General features: G+C 41.5%; 1 protein-coding gene across 4 annotated transcripts in view; it reads left to right on the top strand.

Moving 5' to 3' along the window:
* Window positions 1-25,169, top strand: part of LOC144602252 (activating molecule in BECN1-regulated autophagy protein 1-like) — a 292,114-nt gene that overhangs the window by 236,356 nt on the left and 30,589 nt on the right. For all 4 annotated transcript variants that reach the window (XM_078415123.1, XM_078415121.1, XM_078415122.1 and 1 more), the window contains one exon: window positions 12,362-12,501. In XM_078415123.1, coding sequence (XP_078271249.1) covers window positions 12,362-12,501 — 140 coding nt within the window. The remainder of the gene's footprint in view (window positions 1-12,361; window positions 12,502-25,169) is intronic.

Genomic DNA, 25,169 nt, shown 5'->3' with positions numbered 1-25,169 from the left:
GATTTAGTGTCTTCTTGTACAAAAATTATAAGATGCTTTTTTTTTTTTAAAGCTAGAAGAGATCATTAGTTGCACCTTCCCGGCAGCCCTTCGCTCCCTAGTGCCTCAAAGAATGTTTCACATTTCCAACTGCAGTATGTGCAGTACATAAAGGATTCACAATTGAGTTACAATACACATTTGCCTTTCCACGACTGGATGTGCACGTTAATCAATTTGCTTAATAACTGGCCATCAATCACCCCTTCAAATCAACCTGTGCCTTAGGCTGACGAAAGAGCTGTCATGATATGTGACTTCACTTAACTAATAAAAGCTATTTAAAATAATTTGAAAGTCTGTTTTCAAATAACTTGCTGTCTGTTAGGCAGCAAATAAATGATGAAAGACTTGAGAGGCTGCAGATGGTGGAATTTGAAGCAGCAAACGCATGGCTGGAGAAACACAGTGGGTGGAGCGGCATTTATGGGGGGAAATACATGGTGCTTGCATTCAAAAGAAAAGGTATAGTTGGCTATAGTTGTGCATCACGTCGATATTTTCATTGCTTTAAATTTGCAGTTTGAGTTCAAGTTGCTAATGACATGGTGAGAACAGCAGAACATTTCCAACTCCCGTTAAAGGAGAAGCAACAGCCTTAATTGTGTCCCTGTTGTGGCTTTAACAATTATATTTTGGGGTATAAACCAGGGTGTTGTCAAACCCAGCTTGACACACAGCATCACTTGGGCATCAAGTAGCTAGTGGAAGAGGCAAGAGTTGACGTGGAACTAAGTAGAAAATTCCTGTGTTAGATCTGGAGAACTTGAACGCTCTCTGTGGCTGTTCTCCACCGCCTCCATCATTCCCGCATGCTATCCCACTGTTGTACCGACAGTAGTCGAAACTGAAAGAGCAGCGAGCCAGGGAGATGGTTTGTATATCTATGAAACAGACAGGAAGCCCTCCCCATCCTCCTGTTGCATTTTCACAGGTCATTCAGGAAAAGGGGCTACCTTTGGTGATTTGTTTATATAATTGCAAGTTTATGTGACTCACCTATTACGTATTCAGTCTGAAGAAGGGTCTCGACCCGAAACGTCACCCATTCCTTCTCTCCTGAGATGCTCCCTGACCTGCTGAGTTACTCCAGCATTTTGTGAATAAATACCTTCGATTTGTACCAGCATCTGCAGTTATTTTCTTTCACCACCTATTACGTAAGTCAGGGAGTGCATGTATAGCCTTTGACTGGAGAGCACGTAATCAAAAGCTTTTCACTGTATCTTGGTGTATGTGACAATAATAAACTCAATTAAAATAAAGAGGATTGAAAATCAAAAACATGACAGAAATCTGCATTAAAAAGTGGAGGAAATAGTTCATGGAATATCAATGAAGAATTAAACAAAGTTAAAATTTCAATTAAATGGTTTTCCATGTGCTTTCCATGGAAATCAACTGTAAGAGATTAGACTGACGATTTGTTTAATAGCTAATTTCTGGAATAGGCTGCCACCTAGTGTAGTCAATACAGATTCCAGTTGAAGATTTCCAAAATTTAAATCTTCCCCCGTTGACAAGAATTGTTAGATGCAGATCGGATTTGGGGAGAAAGGTCATCCTACATCATCTTATCCGGCAGATAATGGAATTGAATTCGAAGAGATCTGGCAATTCAGAAGTGGGCATCCATAAAACTCTATGGATAATAAGCAGCAGCAGAAATATACACCCTACAGTCTGCAACCCCTCCCTTGGGTATCTCTCACTGCCATTGCTATCAAACCGCATTGTGATTCCTGGTACGATGAGGAGAGCACATGGGCAAGCTGAAGCAGCAAGCGGCATACCAAACAAAATGGTGCCATCCCAGTGATGTTGCAACACTGAAGTAGATGGGCACTGAACAGTGAAAATAGCATGCAATGGACAGAGCTAAACAATCTAGCAACCACTGGATCAGCATAGGGCTATCTAGTCATGTGTGATGGTGAATAGCTAAATAATGAACAGAGGCAGCTGGCAAGCATATCACTATCTCTACGATGGTGAAACCCAGAATATGAATGCCAAAGAAAAGGGTGAAGCAATGACAACTAGGCTCAAACAGAAGAGCTGAATGGATGATCTATCCTGGATCATGGAAAACTGTTCCCAGTCAATTTGACTCACTCCACCTGATATCACAAAACAGCTGAGAGCAGTGAATAGAGTAAAGACCGTACCCATAGCAGTAGCAATGAGGATGTGTGCTCCAGCACTAACTGCACCTCCAACACTAACATACTCCTCCAGCCTAGCTGCTCCTGCACAGTTACAACATCTTTATGACAAGGTGGAAAATGTCCCGTGTATATTCTGCTCACAAAGCATAAGAGAAATCCAATCTACTAACTACCCTCCAATCAAATCGTCTCTCAATCATCAGCAAAGCGATTGACAACAAAGCAATCATCAACAGCACCAAGGAGCAGCATCTACTCCCCAGTTTGAGGGGGAGGTAACCCTTCCCAAGGACAGTTAGGGATAAACAATCAATGTTGCTCTTGCCTGCAATGCCTTGATCACTGGAGAAATTAATATATAAAAAGACTTCAGCAGCATGCTAATCTTTAATAACGTGTGTACAAACATGCATTTGCAGAAATGTTGCCATGTTACAATGTAAAGCTGGTGTTTTCAAGCATAGTAATTTTTCCAAAGTTACAAATCACAATAAGGGTTATTGTTCAGGTAACAGTAGCTAGATTATAAGAGTCATACCAAATGCATACCAAATCACAATGTGGAATGAATGGGGAGAAGTGAAGGTGCCTTTAAATCTACCCATTAAGGAGAATAATTTACCTTAATTATATTTGAAAGAACTGCAAGTGATGCAAAAGGTTAAGTTAAGAACACTACAGGCAGGTACAGCCAGGTTATAGATAATGACCTTTGACCTCCACCGCCAATCTCCAACTTTAAACATTGTGTATAAGGAGCTCGGCAGTGCAATGTAATACTGAAGGAATAAATGGACTGTTGAATGTGCTTCCTGAGCTACAAGCCACCCATTTCTGAATGGTTACAAAGATGTTCAAGGTAACTGACTATTTGAAGAGGAACGGTTAGTTTTCCTGATGTTCTGGCTGACATCCCTCTTTGAAACCAAAAGAGTACTATCTTGACATAGAAGGCTGTCTACAAAATAACTTATCACTTCACATCAAAGGAAAATGTACTGTAAACTGAGTTTCTGTTCTTGCAGAAAGTCATGATGTGATGTTATGGTGAGTCTGGAAACGTTCTTTGTTGAAGAAGTTTATTGCGACAGCAATATTCGATTACAAAGTTTTCTTAACAAGATTACAGACAACCATTAAAACGAACTGTTCTCTTCGAAGACGTCTCCCAACTGACTCTTTTTGGGCGCCAAAAGCGCACATGACCACGCTGTCCAATCAGCGGTGTCGCTCTCTGGACCAATCCCTACGGTCGCACCCACACGTGACCTTGCTGGCCAATCTGAGGGTTCGACAACTAGAACCACTTTCTATGGTCGCTACAATGTTGTATAAATGTAATTTTAAAATGAAGGCTTTCTAAATCTGATTAGGCCAAATCAAGCAAGCAATATACAGTGCATTCAGAAAGTATTCAGACCTCTTCACCTTTTCCGCATTATGTTACGTTACAGCCTTATTTTAAAATTGATTAAAAAAAATTTTTTATCAACAATCTACACAATACCCCAGATTGAAGAAGCGAAAACAGGTGTTTAGAAATTTTTGCAAAGTAATTAAAAATAAATAACTGACAAAATGTCAGACAATTTTGCAACCTCTTTCTTCTTTTGTCTGATTGTGCAGCCGTGGCCCTTTAGATACCATGTTGTCCCAGGATTCATGGTGCCCCATCTCCACAGAGTACAATTAGGGTTTATTGACCATGGAGAACTCTGTGTTCTGCAAGAATTGAATGTTGCCCACGTAATTTATCATTGTGGTCATGTAATTGTATAATGAAGTTGATTTGCATTATTCTGGCAACCAGTCCAATAATCTGCGCAACAGATGATGCTGATGTAACCATTTGAATGGTGTGCATTGTTTAGAATATTTTCTAAAGCTGGCTACATTATGCCATTGATAGAATTGGATTTTGTTTTTAATGTAATCAATTTATGATTTTTTTTAAATGTTGGGAAGAGTTTTCAGATTTTTGCTGAAGATCGTGCTATTAGATCTTTGCATCTTTTACAGAGACTTCCAGTGTAGAAGCAGGCACTTCGGCCCATCTGTGGTAACCATCCTCTGGCACTTGAATGAGCAGGCCATAGAGGAATATGGACTTAATCCCATTTTATCTGCATTAATTCCATATCTCTCTCATTCAAGTATCTGTCTATATCAAGTCAAGTTGATTTTGTTGTCATACGTGCAAATATCAGGCGTGTGAATTCTCCGTGGATTTCCGCGTTTTTAAAATCCATTTTCCGCGCTTTTTGGATGGTTTCCGCGTTTTTCATTTGCCAAATAAACAGAGAAATCGGATCGAAAAAAGAAAGAAAAAAACCAATGTATAGACTTGTAATGAACACTAGGTTCCGCTAGAGGGCGCTAGGGGTTCCGCAAGAAATCCACCCCCCCCCGCGCGCCCTGGAAGTCTCTCTGAAAATGTGGCACCTAGGCTGTGCCAATCTCGACCACGTCGGGACTTCCATGGCCAATTTGTCAATTCAGCCGCGAGAGGTCGCTAGAGGTTCCGTGAGAAATCCCCCCGCACGCCCTGAAAGTCTCTCAGAAAATGTGGCACATGGGCTGGGCAAGGCAGCCAATCTCGACCTCATCAGGACTTCCACGACCGATCGGTGGGTTGAATTTGCAACCTGCGGCCGGGGCTCTGGAACTCCAGCCCAGCTGGAGCCAGCACATCTATCCCCATAGCCGGCTTCCTTGGCCTGCTGGATAAACCAGCAAAGCTCTGGAACCAAGAGTGGCAGAAAATCAGTGGTGGAACTGTAATGTGTAAATATTAAATTTAAGTGCAAAATTATATAACTAAATTAATTAAGACAGGGTTAAAATATAAAATACAGCAGAAAAGCCCCACCTTTTTGGGCTGATCAATTAATGTGCGAATTTATTTCAAAATGTTATTAGTGTACAGTGACATATTCACATTATTTTGTAATGTCTGTTTTTACTTTGAAATGCACTAAAAGAGGCTTGAAACTGGTGATTTTGTGTGTAAATTAAAAAACGAAATCCGATTTTTTGACCCCCTTGTATGCCTCGTGCAAGCGCATGTCTCTTTTCCTCTTTTTTTTTAACCTCACTCACATGCCTGAAATATGGAGAGCTACAATGAAAATCTTATATGCAGTAGCTTCACAGACACACGCTCTTGGTCAACACAGGAAAAACTATAAATTATATTTAAATTATACATATTACACATCCTATAGGCAGTGAAAACAAAAAGACTGCTCAAAAATACAGGGCGTTATTCCAGAACACGATTAGAAATCAAGTCTCTGACGGTGTGCAAGACGTAGGCTGTAATGTCGTGTTGCCAAGGTAGGAATAGAGTTGTGCAGGTCAGTTCAAGTACATTCTAGTTGGTTTAGGTTTAATAATATCACGCATACCAAGGTACAGTTGAAAGGTTTCTTTTACATGCCGTCTCTTCAAATGAGATAATACTACACAGTAATACTATCAAGCCAAACTTAAGTACAATAGGTAAAGAGAAAGATGCAGCGTGCAGAATATATTTCTCAGCATTGGAATGCAACAATTGCAGTGTCAAAGTCACAATGAGGTTGAGAATCAGACTGTATCCTAACTGATGGATGGACCATGTAGCTATTCCGAAACATGATGGTGTTCAGAACTTCGGCTTTCTGAAGTTCTTGCCCAACAGTAGCACATTCCAGATACTTTGATGTGAACTATTTATTCCTCTGATCTCCATTAAACCACCTCCCTTAAACCTGTACTCTCTTGTTTTAGCCACAACTACTATGTGAAACCGACTCCAGCTATCTTTATCTTCATTTTATATACCTTAAATTATTTTTAAAATGCTGTGCTCTTGGTATCAGTAGGAGTGTGAGGAATTGTAAACAAGCCAGACAATGTTCGCTGAGAAAGAGTATGGCGGCAGCCTCGCTCGTAAGGTTTGGGTCACAATGAAGGCCATGTTATCGTCAGAGCAAGGATGGTTAAACAACGAACCTCAACACTAAGGATGAGTTTGGCACACAGACAGAAGGGGATTTGGAAACGAGCTACTTTGTTTTGGCATGCATACACCTGCATATGACAAATGGTGGACCTAGCCCAGTCCATCACAGTCACAGTCCACCCCTCCATCGACAGCATCTACATGAGGTCCTGCCTCAAGGATTCCCACCATCCGGGCCATGCTCTCTTCTCACTGCCACCTTCAGGGAGGAGGTATAAAAGCCCGAGGTCCCACATCATTCGATTCAGGAACAGCTACTTTCCTACTACGACCAGGTTTTGAACCAACATGCACAACCTCAATCGTAACCTCAACAACAGAACACTGCAGCCTATTTCTTGCATCACCATGGACAGTTTTCATGTTGTGTTCTGCACAACTGTCTTGATTTTTCTATTTTAGAAATTTTACGTATAGTTTAATTTCTTATGAGTCTGAGTCTGTGCCTGTAGTGCTTATAACTGTCTCTCACTGTACTGTGCTTATGACAAGCCTTGCTTTGACTTGATTTTCCTGGTTTGCTAGACCTTGCATAAGGTCATATGTGATAGGAGCAGAATTAGGACATTCGGTCCATCAAGTCTACTCTGCCAATCAATCATGGCTGATCTGTCTCTCTCCTAACACCATTCTCCTGCCTTCTCCCCTTAACCCCAGACATTTGTACTAATCAATAATCTATCTATCTCTGCCTTAAAAATATCCATTGATGGAATCCACAGCCTTCTGTGGCAAAGAATTCCACAAATTCACCACCCTCTGACTAAAGAAATTCCTCCTCATCTCCTTCCTAAATGAATATCCTTTAATTCTGAGGCTATGACCTCTAATCCTAGACTCTCCCACTATTGGAAACATCCTCTCCACATCCACACTTTCCAAGCCTTTCATTATTCAGTATGTTTCAATGAGGTCCCCCTCTGAACTCCAGCGAGTGCAGAGCCAGTGCCATCAAACGCTCATCATGGGTTAACCCACTCATTCCTGGGATCATTCTTGTAAACCTCCTCTGGACCCTCTCCAGAGCCAGCACATCCTTCCTCAGGTATGGTGCCCAAAATTGCTCTCAATAGTCCAAATGCGGCCTGACCAGCGCCTTGTAGAGCCTCAGCATTACATCCCTGTTTTTGTATTCTAGTGCTCTTGAAATAAATCAGAGCATTGTGTTTGCCTTCTTTACTACCGATTCGACTTACAGATGATCTTTTTGGGAATCCTGCACCAGCGCTCCCAAGTCCCTTTACACCTCTGATTTCTGGATTCTTTTCCCATTTAGCCTTTATTCCTGCTACCAAAATGCATGAGTCCACATTTTGCTATGCTTCCATCTGCCACTTCTCTGCCCACTCTCCCAACCTGTCCAAGTCCTGCAGTCCTTGTTTTCTCGACATTCTGCCCTTCCACCTATTTTCGTGTCATCGGCTAACTTGGCCTTCAATCCCCTCATCCAAATCATTAATACACAATATGAAGAGCAGCGGCCCTAGCACCGACCCCTGCGGAACTCCGCTAGTCAATGGCAGCCAACTAGAAAAAGCTCCCTTTCTGCCATCCAGCCAACCTGCTATCCATGCTAGTATCTGCCCTTTGATATCATGGGCTCTGATCTTCCTTAGCAGCCTCCCGTGTGGCACCTTACCGAAGACTTTCTCAAAATCTTGGTAAATAACACCTTTTTTCCGTCCTGCTATTTACTTCTTCATTTCATCACAAGAGTCCTGCCTGCGGTTTGGTGAAATCATTATTCCTCCTCCACCCTGTACCATGAACAAGTAAAGACAAAAGTAACCTTTGCCAAAGTAGGCAAGGAAGGGAGTTTGGTCACTTGCGCTTTTTGTGTTCATCAATACTTCTAAGCTGACCAGTTTTTATGTAGACTACGATGACCCTGGTCATTGACAAGACTAGGACAAGGTTCAACTGGCACCAAATTTACTTTCAGCATATATTTATCTCCTTGGAGCAGAAATTGGCTTTGTACCCCCTCCTCCTTTTTGCTCCCTCCCCCCTTTTGCCCCACTACCCCATTTAGACCCCCCTTTTCCCCTCCCCTTTTGCTCCCTTTTGCCCACAACCCCCCTCCCCTCTGTGCTTGCCCTCTGCCCCCACCCCCTATATCGCTCGCCCCTTCCCCTCCCCTCTTTCACACCCTCCCTTCTTGCCCCCCCCTTCCCTCTTCCTGTTCCATTCTTACCGTACAGTAGAAAATGGAAATAGATATTGAAATAGTTAAAAAAAACATTTGGTTGATTTTGACATTTGAATATTGCTAGGAAGAATGTCTGAGCTGCTGGGATATGGGTCTGAAGTGGAGTCAGCAGAGGCCAACTGTTATGAAACATGCAGGCAAACATTCAATGAGAAGCTTGGTGTTTTAATTGGCTAGCTTGTCTCCTGGGGTTTCTTCACTGTGAATCTCCACTGAGTTGCAGTGGAAAGAACAATTGACAACAATGAGAGATGAAGTTAGCCATGCCAGCAAATCTTCAGTTAATGTGGATTAATTATTGTTTTCGGTTAATCAAAACCTGTGATAAGCAGGTGGAGATAGTGAATGGCAATAGGTCACCAAGGGTCTGTAGTTGACCAATCTCATTCCCCTGTATTACTGCAGAGGACGGTGCAGCTTCGCCATGGAGCCTGTCCTTGGGAGAATACGGAGGCAGGCATTGTCAGTTGTTTGAGCGTGTGCTGCCCCAGTGTACAGCAATTTTTAACTGAAGATGGCAATTTATTATTCATTGTTTTAATGGCATGCCGAGATTAGCATAAACTCTTCTCACAGGCACGGGGATTTTTGTACATTGTGGTGACCCCTGTGATCTGTTCACACTGGAGGATTAGTCTGTTGAAAAGCTCATCATGCCTGTCTCAGTACAGTTATATTTTGTTCAAATTAGTTTTCTTTCTTTCAGTGTTTTAAAAAAAAATGTTGTTGCCCTCAAAGAATTCACAGGAACGGTGGAGGTGGAGACCAGATTAAAATTGAAGTTTATTTGAAGGCTTGCCCCAAATGAATGATGCATCTTGAAATATCTTTATGATTATTTATCAATTAATCGAGGTGGCAGCAAAAGAATGTTGAGGTTGTCTGCTTTTTTAAGTGTATCTTTTGACGATGGCAGCCTTCAGTGCGAAGTTTGTTCTTAATTGAAATACGTGCACAACTTTCAGCACCCGTCTGAATTGTTGGGAGAGTGAAATAGGACATTGTATGCTGTTTTATCCATGTGGCATCTTTCCTGACAATCTACTGCCAGCCTCTACTCACTCAGGGTTACCAACCTGGAACAAGTGCTCATGATTTGGAGAAACAAGGAACTGCAGATGCTGGTTTACACAAAAGGACACAAAGTGCTGGAGTAACTCAGCGGGTCAGGCAGCATCTCTTGAGAATGAACATGGATAGGCAACGTTTCGGGTCGGACGCTTCTTCAGTCTGAAGAAGGATCCCGCCCCAAAACGTCACCTATTCATGCTCTCCTGAGATGCTGCCTGGCCCGCTGAGTTACTCCAGAACTTTGTGTCTGCAAATGATTTCAAATTGGGCAATCTACAGACTTAAGTAGTAGATTGCTCTTAACTGAGTCAAAATGCTTTGAAGGAAAATTATTGTTGCTTTAAAAAGTAACAAATGACCATTATTTTACTATTGTGTCTATTTCATGGAAAGAAAATAATTGTTCTTCATATTCCACGCCAAACATAATGGGAGCAGATGGATGATCCAGATCTGTTCTAACTATTTGTCATCTGTGTTCACAGATGAGGTTTAGCACAGGTTCTATCTTTGGCTACCATTATTATCCACGATTTATTGTGTAATCTTTGCTCTTAATTTGCGAAGATGTTTAATTGGTCTTCGGGTTGAGGGAAGATACCCTCCTGTGGAACACCTCACAGCATTTTATCTTTCGATGCTATAGATTCCAGATCCAAACGGCCATTTCACTAAAACGTTATGAAAAAAATATTGATGAGGCATTCTCATTTATTGTCATAAATCATTATCATTAGCTCAATTTCCCAGTTGATGCTACTGTTAAAATATCAGTTTACAATAAACTTTGTTTATCTTCAATGAGGCCATGGAGGTCAAGTAATTATTGAGTTGACAACTGCAGCTTTTAAAATTGGCTAGCCAACATCAATGTAATTAACTGTTGCATCCTATCTAAACTTCCTTATCTGGCATATATAACTCCAGGAGAGAATTTATCTTTAAATGTTTTATTGTTTTAAGGAACTTTGCTTTAATCTAATTCGTATCAGTAAATCATTCAGATGTTAGTCTTATTCAATGTATGGACTTAAAATGCTGTAATTACTGATCACAGTTAAATTTAATAAGTTAAAAGAAATGGAGAGCAATTCTTTCTGATCTACAAACTAATGAGATATTAAGGTTGTCCGTTTTTAAATTGTTTTTTTGAAAACTATTATTCAGCTTCTCTTCTGAAATAATTGAATGATACTAGACTTGTCCCACGGCGCTTCATTGCAGCTTGCCTTTCTTCGCCGAATACAGCTAGTGACAGAATGTTAGACTGAGGTGAGGGATAGGGTTCAGAACAAGGCTGAATATTTCTTAGTCAGTGAATCTCACTCCGTCTGGAGTGAAAACTCTCAAAGCTTTTAACACTTGCCTTTTATATTTCAATGGAGCAACAACTGTGATCAATCGAGCCCTCAGTCAAGAGGAGAATTCTAAAACCCTATTTGTTTTTGCACATTCATTAAAAAAATTGCATTTCCTATCAACCAGTTGTCTTCCAATATATCTCTATTGTGTAAGATTCCAATACCAATGATCTTTCCATATGATTGAGCTCTATGGAATTATGAACAACCCCTTCCTCCACTGAGGTCCAAATACAGACACTTGCCGACTTATGTAAGGATTACATTCCATGAACCCTTGCTTAAGTCAGATTTTATGTAAGTGAGAATCACCAATTCTGTCTGTTTCAATGTTTCCATGGTTCCGTTATTATTGCGTGTAGCAAGGTGCAGTGAGATTCTTTTTTTGCATACAGATCAATAAGATTATTGCCATGCATAAGTACCATCCCCTATTAAGCACATAATGCATGGAATCAGCCCACTGAATCTATATGCAATAGCACCAGGTTTGGGCGCCATTTCACAGTCCCAACTGCAGCTGGCCAGAAAGGCTTGTTGCAGCCGTTACCACCATCCAGTCATCCTGCGAACCGTCATCCTTCTCCTTGCCTGGTCATCTACAAACCGTGCCCTGGGTGGTGCCTCCCACAGTGGGAACCCCCCCCCCCCCCAACTTTTCCTACTGTCCCTTGTTCAGTGTCTGCCGCCAACACCCTCCACCTCCTCTCCGGTTCCCGGTCTTCGGGACGAGTAGGGGCCGAGCTCGGTGGCCTCCCTCTCCCAGTTCTGCGGCGGGCGAGCCAGGCCTGCAGTCAGGGTATGGCTGCAACTCTCCGGGACCTTCTGCTGCGTGTGGCTCGCCGGGGCCTTTCCATCCCCTGCCCAAAATAACTCATTGGAATAACTCATTGGAATCCAACGGAAATCCCTCTGTGCATGCTCGACAAATCCTTGTCTCTATCCTCCCTCAAACTGCAAGTCAACACTACTGGGTTAAAGTTCACTGTCCGAGTGCAACTCAGCAGCAGTTCATAACTCAAACCTTTGCTGCAATGTCGGTGGAGGAAATGTACATTTAAGTCCTCCAGAGATACTGCCTGACCCGCTGAGTTACTTCAGAGCTTTGCGTTTTGCTTAAGTTACTTGTAAACTTGAGTTCCATCTCACCTTTGGGGCACTTTCAGCAGTGTGTGGCCTTCAGGGTAAGCACGGCTGCCATTGCCAGCTTGTTTCCTAATGTAAACTAGTGATCGTACAGTGTTGTGGATATTACCAATTGCCTTGAGTGCACTCGGGACTGAGTACAAAATTGTTTAAGTAAGTGTCAGCGGATGTAAGTTGCCTATTGGGTAAGTCAGGGAGTATCTGCACAATATATGAAAGCACATTGAGTATTCATTAACTTTATTGTATCTTTTTATTCATATTTTGAAATGTTTCAATCGTCGGTAGGATATGAGCAGAGTAAAATGTTTAACTGGTATGTGAGTTCCATGCACCTAACTTCCATTTCCTCTCTTTGCAGAGAGTGTTCAATGTTTTGTACCCAATGCCTCCAGACCAGAGGAGACATGTCAGTATAAACTCAGCTCGCTGGCTTCCAGAGCCTGGGATGGGGTTGGCCTATGGGACCAATAAAGGAGACCTCGTCATTTGCCGGCCTGTGTAAGTAACTTTCAATATTTAAATGCATTTTGTCCAAACCTATTGCTTGCAAGGAATTGTGTTTTGCAATTTATATATGACTATGTCATCTATATAAAGAGTATGTAAAGAGACCTGGGTTCGATCCTGACTACGCTTACTGTCTGCACGGAGTTTGTACGTTCCCCCTGTGACCTGCATGGGTTTTCTCCGTGATCTCTGGTTCCCTCCCATACTCTAAAGACATACAGGTTTGCAGGTTAATTGGCTTCGTATAATTGTAAATTGTCCCTGGTGTGTGTGTGGGATAGTGTATGTGTGCGGGGATCGCTGGTCGGCGTGGACCTGGTGGGCCGAACTTCCTGTTTCTATAAAATAAAATAAAATAAACTAAAGCACTGCTGAGGCGTGCAAGTAAAAGGAAATTATGTGTAGGGTACTGAGGGAAATGTCCACTGAGATCAGAGTGAGTGGGCTCACAAGGAGTAGTGATAGTGTGAACTCTTAGGCTGACAGCACAGACTGATTTAACAACATTTATTTTACCAACTTAAAATATTACTTTCAATAGGTTCAGCTGGAGTAAGGCATTGCATTTATAATCAGCATTTGTAATGAGTAGGGATTTGCCTGTTTTCAAAAATAATTTTGTCTGAACAAAATCTTCAATAGATTTTTTTTTCAGAAGTTAAATTTCAAAATACCTCACAGAAAATGAATTACAAATTTGTCTCTCATTTGCAAATGGTAATTCTTGCTTCATTGATAATACATTTTCATTCAGTGATGCACATTTTGAGAATATTTGGCCATTGCGGCTATATGGGTCACAGGTCACCAGTGAATAGTGGATCAGGTTTGAGAGATTGACTCGCCGATTCCAACTGAAGTTCTTCAAGCATGGGAAAAGAACCTGGTTTGTCAGAACATTTTGTTTTTCACATGTCCCTTTATCCATATGACGTTTAAGAGACTTTGAGCGGACCTAAGTTTTAGAGGGATAGTAGACCAAGTTGGGCCCAAACCTCTCCTGCATTGGTGCAGCACCCTGTCCTCCCCCCCCCCCTCCCCTCTTTCCTCAACCCCCCCCTCCCCTCTCCCTTCTCCCCCTCCCTCCTCAGCACCCTCCCCTCCCCCTCCCCTCTCTCCTCAATCCCCCCCTCCCCTCTCACTACTCCTCCCTCCCTCCTCCCCTCCCCCTCCCCTCCTTTTAAACTTTAAAATGTGAATAACTTAAAAAATATAACACCGATTTCAATAAAACTACTTGCATTATCACTGAAGTGACAATGGCGAGTAAGGTGGGCCTAAAATTGTCGCGCTATCGTGTACCGTTTTGGCTGAAGTTCAGTCACAAACAAGATAACAAACGTATAGTATATAGATGAGTCAAAAGCAGGCAAACGGGACTCGCCCAGTATACCAACTTGGTCTTTAGAGATACAGTGTGGAAGCAGGCCCTTCTGCCCACTGAGACCATGCCAACCAACGATTATCCTGTACACCAGCACTACCCTACATACTACGGACAATTTACAATTAACAGAAGTAATTTAACCTACATACCTGTACGTCTGTGGAATGTGGGAGGAAACCGGAGCACCCAGAGAAGACCCACCCCACCACAGGGCACAAACTGTACAGACAGCACCCGCAGTCATGATTGAACCCGGGACTCAATTCTACCGATGTGCCACTCGTGTGGTTGGCATGGATAAGATGGGCCAAAGGGCCTATTTCAGTGCTGTATCACTCTGACTTTATCTACAAACATCCCATTCAGAATCATACTTGACACCTATTGACATTTTTCAATGGTTGGAAAACATGCATAGCTGCTGATTTTAACTGTACAATATATTGGCTTCAGTTAACATCCTTTTCATCTTTGAACTGATTTTTGACTATGTTTGGATGTCAATATCAACTGTTTGAGATGGAACAATAACTCATTAATATATAGCCTTTAACTGAGACATCACAAGCTATTCACAGGGGAGGTATTGACAACCGTTGACATTGAGCAATGCGGTTGGATTGATATTGGAAATAGTAGTGAGCGGTTCTTGTGACCTTTACCATTGTGACACTTCAACAGCATGACCATTACCATCAATAACTGTGAAAGATGCATCTGTTGCAAAAACGAAATGTAAGAACAGGCTTGCGGGTCTTTTGACTTTTGATTTGTTCTTTCTCCATATTAAATAGACATAGGTTTTAACGATGAATGATGAGAACGTTAGAAAAGCTGATTATTTCACTGCCGTTCATGGAAAGTTACTGTGCTAAAACTGTCCACTTTGTGTACATCACAATAATCTCGAGGTGTGCACCTATATTGTGTCTATTGCAGTAGCATCCCCACTACTCTCAAATGTCCCAAAGTACTCCACAATTAGATTTTAGATTTAGATTTAGAGATACAGCGCGGAAACAGGCCCTTCGGCCCACTGAATCCGCACCGCCCAGCGATCCCCGCATATTAACACTATCCTACACACACTAGGGACAATTTTTTTACATTTACCCAGTCAATTAGCCTACATACCTGTACGTCTTTGGAGACGTACATTAGAGTCAATTAATCTTCGAGAATTTTGTGAAATACCTTGCAATATTTCTTACAGGTGTGAAATGGGGCTGCATAAATTAATCTTTACATGCAACAGAGACTGGTTACCTTGTTGTCGGGTTACAATGCCGATATTTATATTCTCAGTTTCCAACTCCTGAAAAATACATTGTTCCGAGTTCACGTTGATTTTTAATGGGTTGTAACATCAACATGGGTGGTGGAAGATGAGAAAACTCTGCTCTTTTTTAAACAAAATGTTGTAAACACAAACACAGTTGGCTATTTGTGTATTAAAAAAAATCACCGTTTGCATTGAAGCAGTTAAACGACAGTAAAAGACTGCACCTGTAGGGGTGTTTTTTTAATTTAATTTTCTTTGTCATTTGTCGTGGAGCATAATTATCAGCCTTTCTACCCAAATTGAAAGGCACCAGGTCGTTTAGTCATGTACTCAAGTGACCAAAAGCAGTTGCCATTTCATTCTTCTTCCTCTGTATGGTTGCATACTCTATTCACAAGATCAAATGGCAAATGTGTTTATAAGGAAGAAATATTAATGATAAGTTGACTACTACTCATCTCCAATTTTTCAATGTTTATTAAACTTGACTCCTTGAATAGGTAGAAAGTGAACATCGCAGATGTTGCACTATATAATGTACTTTCACTGCACAATTGTTTCCCATTTCTCACAGTATGATGATCACCCAGGCTAATGGTCACTTTCTGACATCTTAATGTCAACCCACCAGTTTCCAACCCAAGTTGTGAAATATTTGTCGGGAAATAATCGGCATTAAACAGATTCAAGCAACTCTCCATTAAAGCATCCAATGAATGTTCAATTGAAATTCCAAAGGTGTTTTGAGTTTATATTAAATGATTCTCTTTCATTTGGCCATCTTACTCAGGAAAGCAGATGACTGTACAATTACATTAGGTTATATCAATATATAACGTGTTAAAGAAGATTTTTTAAATACCTGTGCACGGTGGCGCAGCGGTAGAGTTGCTGCCTTAGAATGCAGTGCCGGAGACTGGGGTTCGATCCCCACTTCGGGTGCTGTCTGTACGGAGTTTGTACGTTCTAGGATAGTGTTAATGTGCGGGGATCGCTGGTCGGTGCGGACCCAGTGGGCCGAAAGGGCCTGTTTCTGCGATGTATTTCTAAACTAAAATTAAAGATGCCAGTGAAATATTACTCAAAATACTTAATTTTTCTTAAGGTCTTTTTTGTTATAGATTCCCAGTTTACATGGAAGTATTAAAAGTATTTTTGATAAGTGAATACATTTAATGTTATGAAATATTACAAAACCTATCGAGAAACTACCAAGAATGTGAAGCCAGAGGAAATACATTTTTCTTTATTATACTTCAACATTGTGTTTAAAAAAAAGATAAGGGCCATGTCTTCAAGTTCATTGGCAGTTTCTTTGTTCCTCAATCAAGATCTCTCTCCCTTTCCTGTCAGTGCTCTTGTTGATTAAATGGTTCCTCCACCAATTTCATTGTAAACGGCAAAGAATGAAAACCATGACGGACAGCTCAGAACTGTTCAGTCCCAAGGATCCATAACACAGGTTGAAAAATGTTGACATGCCGATGTAGAATCGGTTTCAACACTCACTGTACAAACTAAAGGATCCTCAAAGTAAAACACACAAAATTAATTGGTAGATGGAAATAATGAAAACTGGTAAAACTGCCACTGTAGATTACGAAATAAAATGTTGCATCACAAGGATACATCTTATACAAAAAGTTGTGGTTAGTTTGTAGCACCCTTTAATACCAAACCATCCAGTATGTTTTTAGCAACACAAATATTGCCTCGTATTTGAGGTAACTGATTAATCTAAAAAAATAACTTTTAAATATTTATTTCTGGCATATTGCAGAGGAAATCCTGCTGGATTATCTGATACTTCTTGAAAGCAGATCAGTGATGCATAGTTGCATTGGCTACAGGTTAAAGAGGTGACCAGTACAATACGATTATTAAGGGGTTGGACACATTAGAGGCAGGAAACATGTTCCCAATGTTGGGGGAGTCCAGAACCAGGGGCCACAGTTTAAGAATAAGGGGTAGGCCATTTAGAACTGAGATGAGGAAAAGCTTTTTCAGTCAGAGAGTTGTGAATCTATGGAATTCTCTGCCTCAGAAGGCAGTGGAGGCCAATTCAAGAGAGAGCTAGATAGAGGTCTTAAGGATAGCGGAGTCAGGGGGTATGGGGAAAAGGCAGGAACGGGGTACTGATTGAGAATGATCAGCCATGATCACATTGAATGGCGGTGCTGGCTTGAAGGGCCGAATGGCCTCCTCCTGCACCTATTGTCTATTGTAAATCTGTGGAATTCTCTGCATCAGAAGGCAGTGGAGGCCATTTCTCTGGATGCTTTCAAGAGAGAGTTAGATAGAGCTCTTAATGATAACGGAGTCAGGGGGTATGGGGAGAGGGCAGGAACAGGATACTGATTGTGGATGTTCAGCCATGATCACATTATAGACAATAGACAATAGGTGCAGGAGGAGGCCATTCGGCCCTTCGAGCCAGCACCGCCATTCAATGTCATCATGGCTGATCATTCTCAATCAGTACCCCGTTCCCACCTTGAATTGCGGTGCTGGCTCAATGGGCCGAATGGCCTACTCCTGCATCTATTGTCTATTGTCTTACTTGTAATATAGATTGTCTGGTCATGTCTACCCAAGCAGGAAGCCTACACGCATTTTTGTATTTTCATGCAAAACTCACTTGCATATCAACGAACATTAACTGGGTTATCACAAACATAACTTCGTAAATTCATAGGATCCCGGAGCAGAATTAGTTCATTTGACCCATCATGTCTACTCCGCCATTCAATCATGGCTGATCTATCTTTCCCTCTCAACCTCATTCTCCTGCCATTGCCCCATAAATCCTGACACCATTACTAATCAAGAATCTGTCAATCTCCTCCTAAAATATCCATTGACTTGGCTTCCACAGCAGTCTGTTGCAATGAATTCCACAGATTCACCACCCTCTGACTAACGAAATTCCTCTTCATCTTTCTAAAGGGAGGTCCTTTTAATCTGAGGCTTTTTATTACATTTTAATCAATATTACATATGATTTCTTACTATTACATTAATCAGTTTCAATGTGCTGCCTTTCATCATATCATATCATATCATATACATACAGCCGGAAACAGGCCTTTTCGGCCCTCCAAGTCCGTGCCGCCCAGTGATCCCGCCCAGTGATCCCCGTACATTAACATTATCCTACACCCACTAGGGACAATTTTTACATTTACCCAGCCAATTAACCTACATACCTGTACGTCTTTGGAGTGTGGGAGGAAACCGAAGATCTCGGAGTAAACCCACGCAGGTCACGGGGAGAACGTACAAACTCCTTACAGTGCAGCACCCGTAGTCAGGATCGAACCTGAGTCTCCGGCGCTGCATTCGCTGTAAAGCAGCAACTCTACCGCTGCGCTCCCGTGCCAATTGTAAGCGATATTTACTTGTACATAATATGCCTAGCCTTCTGCTCATAATATTGAGATGCAGAACTCAGTTTCCTTGTGAATTTTAAAAAAAATTGTGAAGCTTTTAGAACATGTCCATGGGCTTATGTCTAAAACCCATAATTTAAATGTACCAGAGTGGGGCTGCCACAGTGGGGACTGGTTGAGTAAATGCAAGACAGATGTTTAGGGAATCAAGCAATATGATAGGTGTAGGAAAGAACTGCAGATGCTGGTTTATATCGAAGATAGGTGCAAAGTGCTGGAGGAACTCAGCGGGACAGGCAGCATCTCTGAAGAAGGGTCTCAACCCGAAACGTCACCCATTCCCTCTTTCCAGAGATGCTGCCTGTCCCGCTGAGTTACACCAGCATTTTGTGTCTATCTTCAAGCGATATGATATGTGTGCTGGGAGGTGGAGCTGAGGTGAAAGATAAGCCATGAGCTTATTCAATGGTGAACGAGGGACTAGATCGATGTTTCCTGCTTCTAATTCTTATGATGTACTTTCATCCAAATGTCCAAAGACCTGAATTTCCCTTCAACTTCACGAATTCAAGGACTATATCACCATGACGTAGCTTTCAGCTGGTGGCAACTTTCATCATTCCATAGATTAGAATGAATTAAAATGGGGGTGGCTGTATTCTTAGTCTAATTTAAAATAATGAGTTGAAACTCATTAAATGCCTGAAGAATTGTTAGACTTTCAACGAGATGGATTTAATGAGGTAGTTTTGATGCTTTATCGACATTGCCTTTGAAGGATAAGTCCTTGGTTTTAACAGTTCAGGAAAATTAAACACAGGCATGTGCTCAGTTTGAGTTCTTGTTTGTTCAGTGTAAACGTTCAATCATTAATGAAGGAAGCAGCCCCCATCCTAGTTATTCCAGTGTTGCTGTCTTATGAAGGATTATATGTAATGATGGTTACTTTGAGATGCAGTGCCGATGACGTTCTCATGGGAACTGAGCAGTGTGTGACAATAGACAATAGACAATAGACAATAGGTGTAGGAGTAGGCCATTCAGTCCTTCGAGCCAGCACCGCCATTCAATGCGATCATGGCTGATCACTCTCAATCAGTACCCCGTTCCTGCCTTCTCCCCATACCCCCTCACTCCGCTATCCTTAAGAGCTCTATCCAGCTCTCTCTTGAAAGCATCCAACGAACTGGCCTCCACTGCCTTCTGAGGCAGAGAATTCCACACCTTCACCACTCTCTGACTGAAAAAGTTCTTCCTCATCTCCGTTCTAAATGGCCTACCCCTTATTCTTAAACTGTGGCCCCTTGTTCTGGACTCCCCCAACATTGGGAACATGTTTCCTGCCTCTAATGTGTCCAATCCCCTAATTATCTTATATGTTTCAATAAGATCCCCCCTCATCCTTTTAAATTCCAGTGTATACAAGCCTAATTGCTCCAGCCTTTCAACATACGACAGTCCCGTCATTCCGGGAATCAACCTAGTGAACCTACACTGCACGCCCTCAATAACAAGAATATCCTTCCTCAAATTTGGAGACCAAAACTGCACACAGTACTCCAGGTGCGGTCTCACCAGGGCCCGGTACAACTGTAGAAGGACCTCTTTGCTCCTATGTAGAAGGACCTCTTTGCTCCTGAACTGAATTAGATGAATATCTCCAAAACAAAGGGAGAGATAATTATTCAAGTTAGTCCACAGATCATAACATTTTCTGGTGTTTGCACATGTTATATACTTCATGACTCGCAAATCAATTGCAGATTAAATGTTTAATCGAACACCATTAACTGATGGCATCACCTTTATTCTAGTGGCCTAGTAGCTGCATTGTTTGACTAAGACGTATTTTAAGTGGAGGATTTTAATGTTTGGTCCAGCAAGTTGCCCAATATGTTCCCCCCCCCCCCCCCCTCCCATGGGAAATGTCTTCTATGGCACAATGTAGACTGGGTCATTTTGGTTCCTTTCACAAGGACCGTAATTGAGAATTGATTCCAGTTTTGCAATTGTGAACTTTCACTTGCGGATCATTTGAGTGTGAATCATTTTTAATATTGCAACCTGCCCCATACTGAGAAATGTATGCTTAATATTGGAGAACAGGTCCCGAAAGATCACCTATCCATGTCCTCCAGCAATGCTGCCTTACGTGCTGAGTTTACTCCAGCACTTTGTGTTTTATGCAAGATTTCAGCTGTGTTGTGAGGAGAACGCAGAAAGGGTTCTAGAAGATGTAATAAAGATAAGTCGATGTACAAGGGCACTGCAGATGGAATTATAATAGGGGGGGAATGTAAGGTCATTGACTATACGGAAAAAATAGAAAAACAATGCATTCACTGGAGCAATCACTGTGATGGCTGTTTGTGTTCAAATTGTATCTGTGTGTCCTGTGCTTTTTGTTGTCTACTGCCGGACCCTGACGTGAGAGGACGCTGGCGCTGTTTGTTCGCCGCTTCTCCGTCAGGATAGTTTGTCTGTTTGTTTTTATGTTATGACTGTTTTTGTAAAGCGCTTTGAGCACCTGGTAAAGCGCTATATAAAATAAATGCTTATTATTATTATTATTATATTCTTTAAATAATGATAAATTAAAAGGTCTTGGTATTCAGCAGAACTTGGATGTCCTTGCACACAAATCTCTAAAAGTTTATGTGGGTATGGCAACCAATTAGGAAGGTAAACTACTTGTTGGTCTTTACAGCAAGGAGATTTATGAACAAGAGTGTATAGGCTCCCGGTGAGAGCTGCCTTGGAATAATCCATGGCGTAGTGCTGTGAAGAGAAAATAAGTTGACAAGCCGTATTCTTTCTTGAGTTTAGAATAAAAAGTGGTGATATCATTGAAGCACCTGGCATTCTTATGGATCATGACAGGTTAGATGCAGGAAGGACATTTCCTCTTTCTTGATGTCTGCAACCAAAGGTCAGCCAATCAGGAATAAGATGAGAAGATTTTTTATTTCCCAGAGAGTAGTGAATCTTGTTGACTTCTCCACTATATATGCCTGTGGAGGCTTAATGAACACCTCAGGAAAATACTGCTGACAAGATAACGGAATGTTACACTTATGGTGAACAACATTTCTATTTGCTGTTTACACTCATGCTCCCTCACTCCTGACATTTTCTGTTTTAAAAAAAAGGCAGTAATTTTTTTTTGTGCTTTTTCTATGGTTTCCGTGGTGACCATATAGTTTCGGACTCTGGTTGGAATTATCCTTGGTATTCAAAGGGTTCAAAGGTCTGTTTATTGTCATGGGTACCAATTAAGGTACAGTGAAACTCGAATTACCATACAGCCATACTAAAACAAAAAATTAAGCAGACATTGAAGTGATCACTATTGCAAGAAAGCATTAGTGAGCAGTTTATGGCACGGTTGCCTGTATTCTCTGCAAATGCAGAGTCTACTTTATCTTACTTCCATGCTGTCAATAATGTTCCAACCATATCCATTTTGACCTCCTTAGCAAACACAGACTTATATTTGTCCAAAACTGGTAAATAGACCAGTCATCCTTGAAGCCGGTATCTTAATTCCAATTATCAGCCTTGGCTCAATTTCAACTATTGAGAAGTTTTAGTCTCAGTTTTTTCAGAAATCAAGTCCCATTAGATCTATAGTGGTGGGTTGGTGAATGGAGAAGAGTTCCAGAGCCTGCGTTCATGCCCCTGGAGAGGGAGCACGCGGTGCCCATGGGGATCCTGAAGGCGTACCATGAATGCTGGTTGCCGCAGGGGGTCGAGTGTATTGCAAATAAAGTTTTCAAACCTCGGGATGCCAAATGGTCCTCCTTGAAGTATATCTTGCGTGAATCATTAATATTGATTTCGTGCTTGCAGGTCTTATTTTCTATCAGGGATATGGTACGTTAGATTTTAGAGATACAGTGTAGAGAAAGGCCCTTCGGCCCACCCAGTCTGCACTGACCAGCGATCACCCGTACACTAGTTCTATCCTACACACTAGGAATAATTTACAGAAGCTAATTTAACTCACAAACCTGTACGTCTTTGGAATGTAGGAGGAAACTGGAGCAACCCACCGAAAATACACTTAGTCACAGGGAGAACATACAAAATCTGTACACACAGCACCCGTAGTCAGGATTGAACCCGGGTGTCTGGTACTATAAGGGCAGAAACTCTACCACTGTGCCGTCCTCATCTGGTTGCTTTAATCTTTGATTCTACCAATTCACACTGCACTATTTTAACCTCACACTTTGAAAGAAAACAGTTGGAACTTTTTAATCAACTTGCCACACAAGATACAGGTTGCTGCCTTTAAAAATTAAATTGAGGGAGAAGGATACTTTACGATAAGCAGAAGTACATTTCACATCTATGTGCTAACCATTTAAAAACAATTCAACTTCTTAAATATGCTATCATTTTATCTATCTGGTGGCCCTCTTGCGCTTTTCTTTCCCGTATGTTGTCTTCCATAGTGTTCAGAAAGGTAGTCTTGATTCAGTCAGCAACCACATTAAATGAAACTAAACAAGGTTGTGCATTGGAGGATGATTCATGGCCTTTGAGCATTATGTAGCGAAAAAATGAAGAACTTCTTGTAGCAAATTTTCCTTTCAGTAGGTATTTTGAAGAATTTACATTATTTGAAGGTCAAGAAGTAAGCAAGCCTAACAATGCACAATAACTGTGAAAAGATATGCTGAGTGGTTGGATACTGCATTTCCAAACCAAGGTTGAGACCATATGCACTATTGTTATGCACTGCGATGCTGGACTGTTTTTTTTCCAATGAGACATTAAAATTTGGTATCTTATGGTTCCTCAGTTGGATTTTTTTTAAAAAGATACAAAGAATAATATTTTGATGATGATCAAGGAGTTCACTCTAGTATTTAACCAATATATCTCCCTCTAAAGAAGGGTCTCGACCCGAAATGTCACCCATTTCTTCTCTCCAGAGATGCTGCCTGTCCCACTGAGTTACTCCAGCATTTTGTGTCTATCTCCCTCAACATGTTGACTAGAAACATTAGATTATCCAGAAATGAGTGTTTGTGTTACCTGCATTGCACCAATGACTCTATTGATATAGTTTGACTGGAATGCACTGTGGTTCACATCGAGTCTGCAGGTGCCATATAAATGCCTCAGAATAGAAATACTCTGCTATATTTGTCATCCCCGATAGGTAACCTGATGTTTTGCTGGAAAGAGCAAAACTCTTTCCTGACAGTCCTATTAAATTTACTCGGCTCTCATATTAATCAAAATCACTATTTTCCCTCAACATTTTGATCTGCTGCAACTGCTCTAAAAATTCTTGACTATAGATCTTCATTTCCCACTGATATTCAAACTCATATAAATCTTTATCGAAGCAAGGAACTGCAAATGCTGGTTTACTTTTTTAAAAACCACCCAAAGTGCTGGAGTAACTGAGCGGGTCAGTCAGTGTCCCTGGAGAACATGGATAGGTGTCGTTTCAGGTCAGGACCCTCATTCACGCTCTTCTTCAGACTTCAGCATACATTTTGAACAGGTCAGCGTAGTTGGTAACAATTGTCACAATTTGAAGAGGATGGATTGGTGGCTATACTTGACTGAGGCTATTGTCTTGACTGAGGGCAGCACAGCCTGGTTATAGTAGCGGTGTGGGTGGGCAATCAGAGATTAGACAACATTGCAGTGGCTAGAAATGGGTTGAGAAAAGATGATAACTGGCAGAGGTGTTGAGTTATTTTAGTTGGCCACAAAATTAAAACGTATTCATCACATTGAGATGTGTTTCTCAGAGCTTTTTTCCAACACACAACCTTTCGGCTTCTTCCACTCCTGTAGGTCCACCAAAGTCTGCTTGAAATACCGGTTGTTATTATTTATTTGATGCAGATTTTACTTATGCTCGTTGGAAAATCAACACCCAACTGCCATCTTTGAGGAAAATTTTGTTTTCCTTTGCATGTTGGAAGAGGATTCTTGAATTGGTAGGGCTTGAATTAGCATGCTTAATATGCTTAATCTATTTTGATACCTTCAACCAGTTACGACTGTTTAAAAACAGTTGAGCTTTTTTTAAAAAGCAAAAGCAGAGCTGCTACACAGAATTCAGTTCTTCACTCTTTTGGCTCCCCTTATGTATTATGACCAATTCCCTGTACTACGCTTTGCCAAACACATTTTGACTTTGAAAGGATTGCAGCAGGGAATCAGTGGAATGGCACGAAGGCCTTTCCTTGCATGGAAAACTTAATAAACTCGTGTTGTTCTCCTTGGAGCGGAGACGATTGAGATTTAACAGAGGTAAAGATTTAAATGGAGTTGAAACCCATTTCAAACGGCAGAGCCTGCAATTGGAGTGCAAAGACAACATAATTAGCAAGAGCATTGGGGAAACCCAACATAATTTGTTATCATGCAGCAAATTATGATCTGCTTCTTCTTGCGTATGGCGTGCACAGCCTAAAGTTGTAGGTCAAGGGTAGACTTCCAGGCCAGGGCAGCATCAGTTGCTGGGTGGATGGCCTTGATGCCACCAGGGAAAAGCCTCAGTGAGCAGTCATTCACGATGTGTGGGGTGGTCTGGTCTGGATATCTGCAGTCGCAAGCAGGGCTGCCTGTC

Source organism: Rhinoraja longicauda, chromosome 18, assembly GCF_053455715.1.
Source record: "Rhinoraja longicauda isolate Sanriku21f chromosome 18, sRhiLon1.1, whole genome shotgun sequence".
Lineage (NCBI taxonomy): Eukaryota > Metazoa > Chordata > Chondrichthyes > Rajiformes > Arhynchobatidae > Rhinoraja > Rhinoraja longicauda.
Note: the sequence above shows the minus strand (reverse complement) of the source record. Positions and strands in the feature narration are given on the sequence as shown.